Raw genomic sequence first — 14,092 nt, forward strand, 5'->3', positions numbered from 1 at the left:
CTTCTTCATCACAAATTCATGAATTCTTAACATATCATGGAAAGAGAAGGGTCCAAGTAAGAGATCTACTGAAAATTCGAGAGGAATCGAAGATCCATGGAAGATTTGAGGGGGAAGGAGTAGAGTAGAGGAGAGGAGAGATAAAATCTGGGTAAAAGAAAATTTTCCTCAAAATTTTTTTTAGCCGAAATTAATTTTCGGTATTTTTCAAAAAAATTTAAATTTTCATTTTATTTATTTTTCAAAATTATTAAAAATATTTTCAAAAATTAGAATAAATAATTTTAGTATTTTCTAAAATCATTTTAAAGTACAAAAGAAAAGGTAAAAGAAAGCTGAGGTGAGTGACTCATATTCATTGTGATTCCATATTTTCCATGAACTTGTTTCAAAAAAGACCATCTTATAATTTTCATACTTCATAACAAAAAAAAAAAAACAAAATTTGCCATATTTGGATGTAACACAAAAAATGCAACAATTTAAAACTTACTTAATTTAGTAAGAAAATTTCAACATATTTACAACAATGTCATTACTAAAATACCCAAAATTATCATTATCACCCCCTAACTCCACATGGGCAACAAACCCAATGATTCCCCTTTTTCCTCTATCTTCCTTTCCACTAAGACCACACCCAGCAGTTGCCATTCCATGGGTTTTTGAGGAGAGAAGTAGGAAAATTAATATTATAATAATAGGAGAGAGAGATTATGGGCTGAAAATACTATGCCCAACTCTTCTCCATGAGCCACAAGGAAAGAGGAGCAAAAATAATTTTTCTCTCATCTTTGCTTTACTTTTGGAAGTGGAGTAATAATTTGCCAACATCTCTAAGCATCCAAGGGCCTTTACTTTCTTAATCTAATGGTTGAGGTTTGTGATGATTTTTTTTTTACCGTTACACACCTTTGATATACTTTCATACACTCTCTCTTCTTCTATTCTTACTTTCATACACTCCTTCTATTCTAATAATCTACTTGTTATTTGTTTCAAATACAATTATTTGCTTTATAAAAATCTATCCACTCTCCAAAGATAATAATCTCATAAAAAATGGATCCAAAAAGTGGAAGGAAAAAAAAAACTATTTTCCACAATGCAATACGATTCAAGTGTTAATCATTCGACTTAGTTAATTAAATTAAATTAATAAAAATTGTCTAAAAATAATTAATAAAAAATATTATTTAATTACCATCAAAATTCAGTGTTTTAACATTAGTTTATTCATAAATCTCTATTATATAAGGGAAGTTTTGAAATGCCTATTTTGCCCCCCTTCTCTTTCTAAATTACAAAAGGAATGTCAAAATTAAAATCGACACTCAAAGAAAACTACCGAAAATTAATTTACAACACTCACTCACAAATCACTTAAAAGAAGAAACTTTACAAATCACTCATACAATTGACAAAAATCACGTTATAAAATTCACGCAAGTCACTCAAATAATCAGAAAACTTTATTAAAACTTAAAATTAATATACAAACTAAAACTAATAACCTAGAACATCAATACATACAAAAACATTTACAAAAATTTACTTAAAAATCACTATTCTCAAGAACCATTCACAATTAATGGTGGGTCATGATAAAAAAAATAGAGGTGTATTTGTAGTGAAATCAGAATTTAGAAGTTAGACAAGGAAAAAAATTATTTACTTTTTTAATAGTGTTTCCTATATATAATGAAACTTTTACGTATATTTGGACCTATCTTTTTCTATTATATAATAGCGATTAATTATCAAGGTAAAAAGGTTTATGTAAAATATCATCATTCAAGAATTAAAGTACGAAATATCTCTATTATACTACTTCCGTTTCTTTTTAATTGTTACACTTACACTTTTCACGCATGCCGATGCACTACTTTGAGCCTTTATATCTCTAATTTTGTATTTGTAAAAAATATAAAAACTACATATTAATAAAATACATACTAATACGAATCTAACAAGATCCCACATGACTATGTTTTTATTCACGTATAAATCACAAACGAGGGTCAAAGTGCAATTTGTGAATAGTGTAAAATGTCAAAGTGTAACAATTAAAAAGAAACGGAGGTAGTATAAGGGAAGGGGGGAGCTATAGAGTCCCAAGAATGAAAAGACTATGTTACCCCCTTCCCATTCTAAATTACAAATTCACTTACAAATCAAAGGGGGGCTTCAAACAAAAATATAATTATAACAATCACTCACAAGTCAACTAAAATAATAAAATTGCATAATTCACATTATGCAAATCACTCAAAAGAGGAAACTTTATAAAAACTTAAAAATTCACTTGCAAACTACAACCTATGAAAAAATTGACTTGAAATCAAAGTGTCCACTTTCTTTTTACAATTTATGAAGTATTGTACTTAATTCAAAAATCAACTAAAAAATTATAATATTAGAAATCAAAAATAAATTCAATAAAATTTCTATTTTGTTCATAGAATTTAACTTTGAAAAGTAAATAAATAAAATAAAATAAAAATAATGGTGAGAGACTTAAGTGACAAAAACTAAACCAATTAAATTTTGCAACTAAAAACAATTATACTTCTTATGTTCAAATTTTAACTATTATGCCGAAGAAAATCGAGTTTATGTTTCGAAAAAAATTCAAGCACGCATCGCGTGCAAAAAATTATAGTAATAATATGGTGGAATTAGAGGAGAGAGAAAATATGATGTGATATATCAAAAAGTAGGAGAGAGAAATGTGATGACCACAAATTAAAAGGTAGCCATTGGGACTTGGGAGTAAGAAATATCTATCTCTATTATATAAGGGAAGGGGGGAGCAATGGTGTCCTCTTTTGAAATGCCTATTTTGCCCCCTTCCCATTCTAAATTACAATTTCACTTACAAATCAAAGGGGGACTTCAAACAATAATACCAAAAATATAATTATAACAATCACTAACAAGTCAACTAAAATCATAAAATTGCATAATTTACGTTATGCAAATCACTAAAATGAGGAAACTTTATAAAAACTTAAAAATTCACTTACAAATTACAACCTATGAAAAAATTGACTTGAAATCAAAGTGTCCACTTTCTTTACAATTTATGAAGTAATGTACTTAATTCAAAAAAAAACTAAAAAATTATAATATTAGAAATCATAAATAAATTCAATAAAATTTCTATTTTGTTCATAGAATTTAACTTTGAAAAGTAAAAAAAAAAAAAAAAGAATGGTGAGAGACTTAAGTGACAGAAACTAAACCAATCAAATTTCGCTACTAAAAACAATTATACTTTGTATGTCTAATGTTCAAATTTTGACTCTTATGTCGAAGAAAATCGAATTTCTGTTTCGAAAAAAATTCAAGCACGCATCGCGTGCAAAAAATTCTAGTACTAATATATTAAAAGGCGTGCGTAAACCAGGAACGGTGTCACGTGGCTCTCTTTCTAGGGAGTGTTAGTTCATGTAATCCATGTACAATAAAAAAATTAAAAATTGCATAGTATAGGTTTTGATCCCGTGACCTCAAGTTCATGTACTAAAGTTTTAAGCATTAGACCAAGTTGTATTTAGTGCTATCATATCAAAGTACAATATTGATAAATTAAATTTTTCTTACCCGGGGCATAGCCCGGGCCTAATAACTACTATGGGATTAAAATGAGTTGGGTATGAATGAGGTGGAAGAGTGAGAAAATAATAAAATAGTTGATGACCACAAACCATAAGGCAACCATTTGGTATGCTATAATGCACCTATCTAACTACCATTATCAAATTTTGATCACTGAGTTCATGCGGAGCCAAATTGTTGCAATAATTTCTTTACGGAGAAAGTAATTAAATAGTCCTTCCCATATCCTTCTTCCCCAGCCCCCCCTGTCGTCAGCTTGGGATTTTGATGTTTGATTGTCCAACAAATCAAGAGGTACTAATTACCAATTGGTGACGTGAAGAGTTGTTTTCGGGACAATAATTGGTGAAGTATAACTTTGATTTGATCTTCGGGGATTCTATATGTAAGTATATTGTAACAGTAGATAAATTTTGAGTCAGCGATGAGAGGGAGTTGCTTCCTCACACCATTATCTACCACAATTCCTCCTCTCATTTCTTCCATACTGCATAAATTAATTTGTAGACCCAACAACACAACACTTCGTCACCATCACTGCATTGCTGCTTCTTCTTCTTCTTCTTCATCTTTACCTGTATCTTTGAATTCATCCTCTTGTTCGTCATTTATTTCCCACAAACCCCAAATTCCTCTGTTTTTAAGGCCACCCATCTACTCTGCTTCCCTATTAGACCTCCAGAAGTTCTATAGCTGGGCTAAAACCCTCACTTCGTCTGTTGGCGCCGCCTTTGTTGAATTGGACAATGGCCCGGATTCAATCCTCTTACTCAGAGAGCTTAAATGGTTCCTCGAAGACATTGTTGATGACCCTTTACTTATTTCTCGACTGGGTGTGATTCAAAATGATGGATTAAGCTCAAAAAGGGTGAGTTTGAAGGTAAGTTTGGATCAAATGTACGACTTTTGGCGACAGAGGATTGAAGAGAGGTGGCCTTTTCAGTACATTGTTGGGTGTGAGCATTGGAGGGACTTAGTTTTAAGTGTTGAACAAGGGGTTTTGATTCCAAGGCCGGAGACGGAGAAGATTGTTGATTTGGTTTCGGAGGTGGTGGGCAAATTTAAGGGTTTGAAGGATGGGATTTGGGCTGATTTGGGAACTGGCTCTGGTGCTCTTGCTATCGCGATTTCTAAGATTTTGGGTAAGGATGCTATGGTTATTGCCACTGACTTGAGCCCTATTGCATTTGCTGTTGCAACTTATAATGTGGAGAGGTATGGCTTACAGGTCAGTTTTGCAGCTTAATTTTCTCTTCTAGTTACTGCAATGGATGAATCATTCATTATCATTAATCAATAGTTTAGTTAGTGTTTACATGTTTGTAAAGTTTAGTTTATCTTAAAATCTGGTCTTGCCAATGGAGAATGTTAAGTTGGAAGTACAGGAGGGGGTGAATTGTAGTGTGGAATTTATTCCTAAATAATGCGGATAACTGCAAGAGAGAGTTTTACGTGGAAACTTCTTTTCTTAATACAAAAAGAAAAAACCACTACCTCCTTAGGATTTAAACCTTCACTATAATATGGAACCTCCTCTATTACAACCTATTACATGCGCAAGTTCCACTCAGAACTCCAACTCTCTCACAAGTTTCACTCGGAACTTTGACTGTCTAGACTTAGCTCTAAGTCTCTCAAGAGTTCTCACAACTCTTTACAACAGGTAAACTCAAACCCTTTACTCCTACATAGACTTCACCCCGAGTCTACACATAAACAACAAGAACTTACTCAAGTTCCTAACTCGAACTTGATACAAGAATTCACTCAAACTCTTTACCAAGTTCCCATTATAAGAGTTCACTCAAACCCTTTAACCCCAAACTCAAATACAAACGCTTGATAATTTGCTTTAATCTAGTATATAGAAACTGAATACTATAAATGAACATGACACTCGTAGGAGCTTGGAACTCACAGGAACTGACTCAAACAAGGAATAGAAAATATAATTCTTTTGTAATGTTATTCCTTAAGTCAAACCTTATAGAATGACATAAGTTAGACACTATGGAAAGACACTAGCTAGACAACTTAAAATGAATACATAAGTATCTATTTATAGTACGCTCAAGACTTGAGCACTACTTCCACTTATATCTCCACTAACCCCTGATCAATTGGGAGAAACTTGGGGAAGCAGTCAACTTCTTGGGCACAACTTATGTCACGTTTATAATAAAGCAGTTAGAGTAAAAATAGGAAACAAGAAGAAAATAAATACTTCGGAGAAAAAGCAATGTTTTATCAAAATATAATCCAAGAGATATTTTTTCAAACTCTCTTTTTATTTATTTTTTTATGCAAAAATACTTTATTGAAAACTTTTCTCATAAACCTGACATAAGTACATGAGTTCCTGTGCGTACAAGATTGCACTCACAAAAACTCATTATACGCAATATAAATCTAGGCTTTTTATTTTTCAAAAACTAATAAGATAAGATTAAATAAACTAAATATATAAAATCAGTATCCTAAATTAAAATCGATAACTACAACTTATCCTAAAACAACTAATGTATATTATTTAAAAACAATTAATCACGTAGAGATTTATTAAGAAACATACTCTAAATAAATCCTACAGATTTAGATAATAATATACAACATACTCACTGACTCTTACATACGTTTGACTCTAAGTTCCACAAGTTCCTTCTGACACTTTGTTCTATTACCTTTCACGTTTCCATATACTTACATGAATCCTAGAAAATAAACTCATATTTCTGCCTTCATGCTTTATGCTGCTCCAACTCAAGAACTGCATGTTGATAGCTCCACCTGTGGAACTTTGACGTGCTAGTTCCTTTAAGGAACTTCGCACTAATAGTTCCTGATTAGGAACTGCTTGTTTCAACTTTGAAACTGCTCCCATTCAGGAACTCTTCCACTTAAGTACCGCTCCCACTCTGAAATTGCTCCCACTTAGGAACTCTTCCGCTTAGGAACTGCTCCTACTCATGAACTACTCCTACTCAGGAACTGTTTCCACTTGAGAACTGCTCCCACTCATGAACTGCTCCTACTCAAGAATTGCTCCCACTTAGAAACTGCATATTCAATGTTCCTATTAGGATATACCTAGGAACTGCTCTCTTTGTGTTCTTTCTAAGAACTCTTTTAGGAACTTTGACTCTCTTTGGATTTCTTCCTCAGAAACTTCTTTTATTGCATTTCGTCTAGGAACTCCTCATGATGTGATATATATAACCTTCCATGACTTGTTCCATGTTAATGTAATATGCACATTTCAATTAGAGATGTTAGTTAGATAATAGTCATTTGTTTACAATCATCAAAACATTACATGACTCAACAAAGTATATTATATGTGGTCTTGTGACATACATCGATTTAGCATGGGTGAAAAAGGACTTAGTACGGTAGTTAACCATGCTTATATACTATTGAGAAACTCTGAAGATAGACTAGTTTAGCTGCTTCATGTTGTACTAACTTGTAAGTCTTCTTACATAGTGAACTATCATCATGCCATAAAACAAGATACTTTTGGCTGAATTTTGTAGGACAATATTACACCCATGTGACTTGAGATTATTGTGACTTGAGTTTTTAGCATTTGCTTAGAAACGGGACCAGCATTTAAATTGCCCATAAAAGATTGAAGATGTAGCTTTTAGCTGTGTTGCCGATGATTGCGGCCCCAAGAATTTGTCAGTTTGGCCTCATAGAGTAGTTAACGGTCAGTTACGCAGTGGTTAGTGTTCACTATATATTGTGAATGTGGTTAGAAAAACTTGGTGTATGACCAGAAACCAATTCTAATTGCAAAACTTAGTATGTGACCAGAAACCAATTCTAATTGCAACAGGAAGTATCTAATTCCCATTTATGACTTCACCAAAATTTAGGCCGAGCCACTCTATTGTAGTTAAAATTTTCAGCACTTGCTTTATCCATATTCTATTAAAATCCTGATTAGGATATCATGATCCTACGATTCTACGATCCAGACAGATTAGACTGATTCCAATCCTATATCGAATGTTAATTTAGTAGGATCGAAAAGATCCTACTCAACTAATGAAAAACTTCACATGGTAGAATCTTAATATGATTCTACGTTCCTACGAGTTTGCGACCCAATCCTATTATAAAAAGTTATATAGTGGTTTCACATTATTTTTTCTCATTAGATTTTGATTACATGTTACTTAAATCTTGGAGTATTGAACTCATATCACTATTTGCGACTGAAAGAAGTCATTATAAGTGTGTTCAAACTTTTAACATGATTGTTTTTACTAATTTCTAGCATGATTATAACTATTTTACCCAATTGTCTCTAATCATATGATGCTAAGATCTGATCCTATCTATTCAATCCTACCCACCTCTCCAATCCAAAATAGATTTCTGATCTTAATAGATGATGAATTTCAGTTTATACCTCTATATTTAGGCCAAATTGGGTAAGACTGATCCAGGATGGTTTTCTTTGTTGTAAATATCGGTTTATATGTGTATGCTTAGGCAAAATTTAGCCACAATCAAAGAATTAGATTAGTACAGAAATCTGTAATGAATTTTCAAATAGAGAATCAAGAATAGGAATTCAGAGTTCATAGCCACTTTTATTCTCAATATGAATACTGCTTCCAGATACGTTGCTTCGCTTTTTCAATGGCTGCAGATTAAGACAAGATGTAGGAAGAACAGGACCAACCACTTTCTGTTAGGGGTAAAACAAGCTACAATGGTTGGGCTTATTTACCACATTTGGAGGGCAGGGGCACAAGAAGTTATTAACTATGTTATACTCCCTCCGTTCCCCAATCGACTTCCCATTTCTCCTTTTCATGTTTGTCAATGCGCATTTTGTATCATTTAATTTATGTAATTACATAATATTAAAAAATATAAGTTTAATTTTTCATAAAACTCAATAAGATAAATGAAACAAGACCCACATGACTATGTTTTTTCTTATGCATTGGAAAAATATTTGGAAATTTCTTTTACTTGTGAATAGTGCCAAATTTAGAAATGGAAAGTATATTGAGGGACGGAGGAATTTGAACTCAAAACTGCCTTTTCTTTAATGTCAAAGAAGATAAAAGATAAATATAAATCATGGTTTTCTTGCTATGAAATAGATATTTTCTCCATTCTTTTTTAATTGTAATGTTTTCCTTAGTTGGAAGTTTCACATTAATTGCAACTTTTTTTTATTTGATAATATATTTCATATTTCTCTCCAATTACATAGGTCCCAGTTTTTATCTATCTCTATGTGTCTCCTCCTCACATGACTTTCTTAAATAATGTCCAAAGGAGAGATGTTGCAATTATAATGGAATGAGGGAAGTATACAATTTTTTTTTTTTTTTTTCCGGTTGTAATCTACCTACTGACACCTAGGTTTTGAACCCTTTCTAGAAAGTACATGTTCCTCTAGGTTCGTCTCGTGGTTGGTCAGAGGAGCTTCTTGTATCATATATTTTTGTACTACTCTTTTTGTTTCGGGTATGAAATAGTGGACGTCAATTGTTGACGGCCGTTAGAGAGATGGTAGAGCTTGGCGTCGTCGGTGTAGGGTTGTCGGTATACCTGCACAATGAACAAGGATGACTGATCTCGGTGGTTGCCGAGGAAACACATTTTGAGGCCAAAGTAAGATAGTGTTTGACAAGGTAATGTCAGATAAAATAGGTAGGGTCAAAATTGAATCTACCTTTGAGAATAGTACTGGTGGGCTATTTATAGTAAATGAACAGTGGATCGGTTCCTTTATAAGGAATCTCTGGTATACACGTGTACTTTGCAATCAGACGCGTACATGTATGTGTCATTGCCCAGACAAGCTGTGACCTGTCAGGCTGTCAAGTACGACTTTTTCGGCTATTCTTGCCGTGCCTATCTAGTCATGGCTTTAAGGGTAGATATCATGCCGGTAAGTCAGGCGCTGGCATGTACTTTTCGGTTGACAAGTCAGAGGGGGTTGTATACCCCCGTACACTTTTTATTTTGGTTGATATGAAATTCCTGCTCATTTACCGAAGAAAAAAAGAATTCAGGGTTCAGAATCAAGAAGCAATAATTGCATATTGTGGTGAACAAATTGAAGAATCTCATTGAACTAATGAAAAGTTGAAACCTTTAAGCTAGATTATCAGATGAAGAACGTTGATTATCAAAACAAAAGCAGAAACTGGGAACAAAATCTGGTGAAACAATATAATGAATTCAAGGCTTTCAAACAATTGACTGAAAATCAACTTAAGTCAATGAATCTTATTAAGTTACCTAAATCACAAACTCAGATGAAATATGTATGCCGACTCAAGAAAGAAATGTTGGTTGCAATGCTTGCCAGTAGTAGCGTTCAATGTTTACAATGGGGAATCGTGGGCGGGTAGATTTTAAGAAAATTAGGGACACTGTATTGTGGATTATTTGGTGTGCAGTATTAGATAATCAGATTGGAATGTTCACTTTTTTTCTTCTAGCTTTCCCTGGCTGCAGAAAATTCACTGAGATTTTGGGATTACCTCCTGGCTTTTTGAAAGATTTTAAAGATATTTGGTGATCAGTGTATTGTTAGTGTTTTTATCTCTTGGAAACTGGTAAAAAGAATTTGAAGCAAAAAGAAGATACCCAGAGTGTTACATATTGTCGAATTTCCTTGTTTAACTGTTTTAAAAGTGCGACTTTAAAATGTTACTCTTAGATAAGTTCTACATCAAGTGTTACAAATTAATAGTGTTCCAAAGGTGCTACCTATATATCTAGGAAATTTACACATTAAAATGTTGTACCAATACATCATAAGGTCCATTATGTTGTTATAAAGTGTTGTCAGTTTATAAGTTTTATCAAATTCTGATTAAAGAACTTATCAGAATTTCATAAAGGTGAAGCAAGGACGTTGGTTTGATCCACTTCTGGAATTTGAAGGACGACTTGCTGGTCTTGTGAGTAATCCACCTTACATACCAAGTGAAGATATCACTGGGCTGCAGGCTGAAGTTAGCAAACATGAACCTATACTTGCATTGGATGGTGGTGTGGAGGGCATGGATAGTCTTTTTCATCTCTGCACGAGAATGTCGATGATGCTGAAGCCTGGAGGTTTCTTTGTTTTTGAGGTACTAAAGTGTTTTTGCTTTTGCACAAATTCAGTTCAAGCAAATTGATATGCTTGCTATCTTATCCCTTTTTGGTGATTGCTATATTTCTAAATATTTGCACTCATGCTCAACAATTTTGTCCCTTGCGTGTGCGCGCGCGGGCGGCATGGTACGATTGCTTGCTTGCATGATTGCTTGATTGCTCTGTGATGTGCCGGTGCCCTTCTTAATACTCCCCCAACCTGAAGTATGTGTTTTTCCTCCTAATCTCTCATCATTACTCTCATCACGTTTGCAACTCCAAGAAGTGGTAATGACGAGTGATGAGAGCTCATAAAATACTGCATGCTTGTTGTAGAGATACAGTATCTTGAATATATTGAAATGAGACATTTCTTGCAAAATTACACAAATCCATGACTGTTACCTTGTACCCAAATTAGACTTTAATATGAAACGTAGTGAGCTTGTGAAATGCTTGCTGATTTGGAGCGTTCAATTATGTTAAGACTGTCCCTCAACAAAGTAAGGAAGAGATGTCGAAAACTTACCAATAAATGACACTACCTTTTTTTATTTCTTTTGCAAAGAACTACCATTTTAGAACCCTTTGCTCTATTCACCTCCTAATAGCGTTTTTAGTCCAATACAAGGGTCGAGTAGGGCCCACCAGTTCATTTTCCCTTCTTTCCTTCAGTAGTAACTAGAAGTCTAAGTTCCCTCTTTCCTCACCAGAACTCGAAGTTTCTTTTTCTGTCTCCTTGCAAACTTGTGATCCTCACTTCAACTTCAACCTGTTTCTTTGTCAGTATGTGTTAGAACCCCTTGTCAGCATTGTGAATGAGTGTGTGAAGGAGAGAAATAGGGAGTCAGGTCAATAATGAATACAAGAAAGAAAGAAAAGGGGAATCAGGAGATTTGACAATGTCGGAGAGAGTGAGAATGATGTATAGGAATAGGGGATGATGAATGAGATTTGAAAGACGTAATTAGCTTCCAATTACCAAACAAAGGGCATTGTGGTCCATCGTATGTTTTTCACTGGAAGAATGATCTGGTAGTGGTAACAAACACAGACTTTTTCTAGGCCTTCCTTTGAAAGTGAAAATTTACAAGGTATATATTTTATTGCCGGGAGTGCCATTTATAGCTAGTTTCAGAAATTTGTTGACTTAAAAAGTAAGATATATCCTTACAAACTGTATAGAAAACCTTTATCACCTTAGACACACTTGTAATTGTGTAATGCCATTATCAAGAACATTGCTAGTAGTTTTTGTACAGCTTCCTGATAATCAAGCTATGAAATGAGAAGCAATTTCGGCTCAAGCAATCCGATAAGTGGGATTGAAATTTGCAACGTTTTATTATAGACTAAGTTGCTGTGCCGATGTTGTAATAATCTTTAAAATGCTATTCAAACAGACTAATGGTGAAAAGCAATGCAAGTTACTGGCAGACTACCTGAAAGATGCGACCGGAGATAGCTTCCGTGATGTAACTATCGTATCGGATTTTGCTGGTATCCTACGGTTTGTGGCTGGGCACCGTATATAACTAGATGCATTAGCAGTTAACTGAAGGCTGCTGGAGGAAAGGTATCCTTATGGCCTAAGACGCTTCAATTCAATAATTTTTTTCCTCCTGTCTGAATTAGCTGTGTCCAGTGCATGATTATTGTTGTTGCCTACTCCAGTGGTTTCTAGACATAACCATGTTAGTTGATCTCGGATCATTGCCAGATGCACAGAAAGCAGGTAGAAGATTAGTTGATCATTGGCTGTATCTGCTCGTGTGTCGTATCCCCTGTTGAACTTGAATGTAAGGTGGACAACTTGCTCAATTTGTTCTGAGGGACATTTATGATCTATATCCTACAAAGACCAAAATCCTGCATGAGCTTGAAAGCATTGTTTTCTTTATTCCCACATATGACATATTCCTTCTGACTTGGTGCTGATAATCTTTGCTGGTTAGGCTGTAGATTTTACTTGTCACCTCGCCTGTTCTTTGCCTGTTATCTGATGCACCAAATGCTCGTGAGCACCATCAGGTGGAGCTGTGTTCATAATCCTTATGCTGGCATCTGGCTCTTAGGCTCATGTGGTTTTCATTAGAGGTAGCGAAACCAGGAAATCGGTGCGCTATGCCAATATGCCTACTGTGTTGCTACTCACGACTTGTTTGGTAGCAATTAATTGCCGTTTAACAACACCAGACCTCAGTATTTCAGTTGCTAGCATTAGCTTGCTGTTTGAACTATACTCAATTCTGAGTAGAAAGAAAACGAAGTTGATACCGATTTCGTGTACTGTTGCGAATAGTTGTTCTCTTAGGTGACTTGAACACCTTAGTTGGAACTTAGCTTGTTCCTTTTTAACTAGTAGTCACTAGGCTATCGTTTTTGCTAGTTTTTTTTGCTAGTATTTCTCTATGGCTCACAAACTTTGACCCTATTCTTTAATAATTACTCCATCAGTTATTAGTTGTACCAAATTAATTACTTTTCCACTATTCATATACTTTTTTTTTATCATATGTTTTATTATATATAAAAACAATAAGCTTATGTTGCATGTTATGGGATCTTTCTTAATTATAATTTTAATTGTACTTGTTTAGGCCCATTTCTTGGACCAGCCCACCTATGGCAAAGTTACTAAAATAGCCCTACATGTAGGGAAGCCAATCCTCCACCAGCTGAAGTTGACTAAAATACCATCATTTATTGGGGCTCCTATCCTCTATAAATAGGGGTTGTCTCATCAGACAAAAGTAAGCAATTCTAAGCTACAAAATCCAGAGCATCTCTCTTTACATTGATCACTTTCTCTCTCTATCTCAATCATCTACTGACTTGAGCATCCGAGGGGCGATCCCGGGACCACCCTAGGGGTAGGCTAACTTTGTTTTGCAAGATTCCGACGTTCGGATAATGGAGCTCATGCGTACCTTCTTGGGGGCCTACATCAAGTCTCTCAGCACACATTAGCATCCTCAATTTCTTAGCAGAAACAATACTGTTTACCATATATCTTGGACAAATCATTTTTTTTTTTACCATATAACTTTGCAAGTTTTCAAATTCACCATATACCCCTGATGTTTTAAGAAATACGTCAAATACACTTATGACTAACGAAAGTCTAACACTTATGACTTACGAAAGTCTAACAATGTTAGTCATTAACCTATAATCCCCCTCTCTAACCCTAATTAAGTCATCTAAACCAACTTCCTTAACCCTAACCCCCAATTAACACTAACCACCCAACCACCACCCCTCCCCCTTCTGTACCCTTTCCCCTTACCCCCGCAACCCCCATTCCCCCCACCCTCGAAGCCTGCAGGCTCACCCCCGAACCCCCCTCCGG

The 14,092-nt window shown here is 34.5% G+C and overlaps 1 protein-coding gene across 10 annotated transcripts; it reads left to right on the forward strand.

The window, feature by feature from the left end:
• The first annotated feature begins 3,786 nt into the window (after positions 1–3,786).
• On the forward strand, positions 3,787–13,808 carry LOC104907365 (uncharacterized). 10 transcript variants are annotated; one of them, XR_007273308.2, is made up of 5 exons: positions 3,792–4,849; positions 10,491–10,736; positions 12,144–12,316; positions 12,461–12,539; positions 12,696–13,248. XR_007273308.2 is itself a non-coding variant. In XM_010696290.4 (4 exons), the coding sequence occupies exons 1-3, from the start codon at positions 4,046–4,048 to the stop codon at positions 12,273–12,275; spliced, it is 1,182 nt and encodes a 393-aa protein (XP_010694592.2). In that variant the 5' UTR covers positions 3,792–4,045; the 3' UTR covers positions 12,276–12,316; positions 13,341–13,446. The 10 variants fall into 10 exon arrangements, 8 of the variants coding, with proteins under 8 accessions (XP_048498897.1, XP_010694593.2, XP_010694592.2 ...); XR_007273306.2 differs by having other exon boundaries at positions 12,144–12,539; XM_010696290.4 differs by lacking the exons at positions 12,461–12,539; positions 12,696–13,248 and adding an exon at positions 13,341–13,446.
• Positions 13,809–14,092: the final 284 nt, after the last annotated feature.

This window comes from Beta vulgaris, chromosome 4, assembly GCF_026745355.1.
Source record: "Beta vulgaris subsp. vulgaris cultivar EL10 chromosome 4, EL10.2, whole genome shotgun sequence".
NCBI classification, from domain to species: domain Eukaryota; kingdom Viridiplantae; phylum Streptophyta; class Magnoliopsida; order Caryophyllales; family Amaranthaceae; genus Beta; species Beta vulgaris.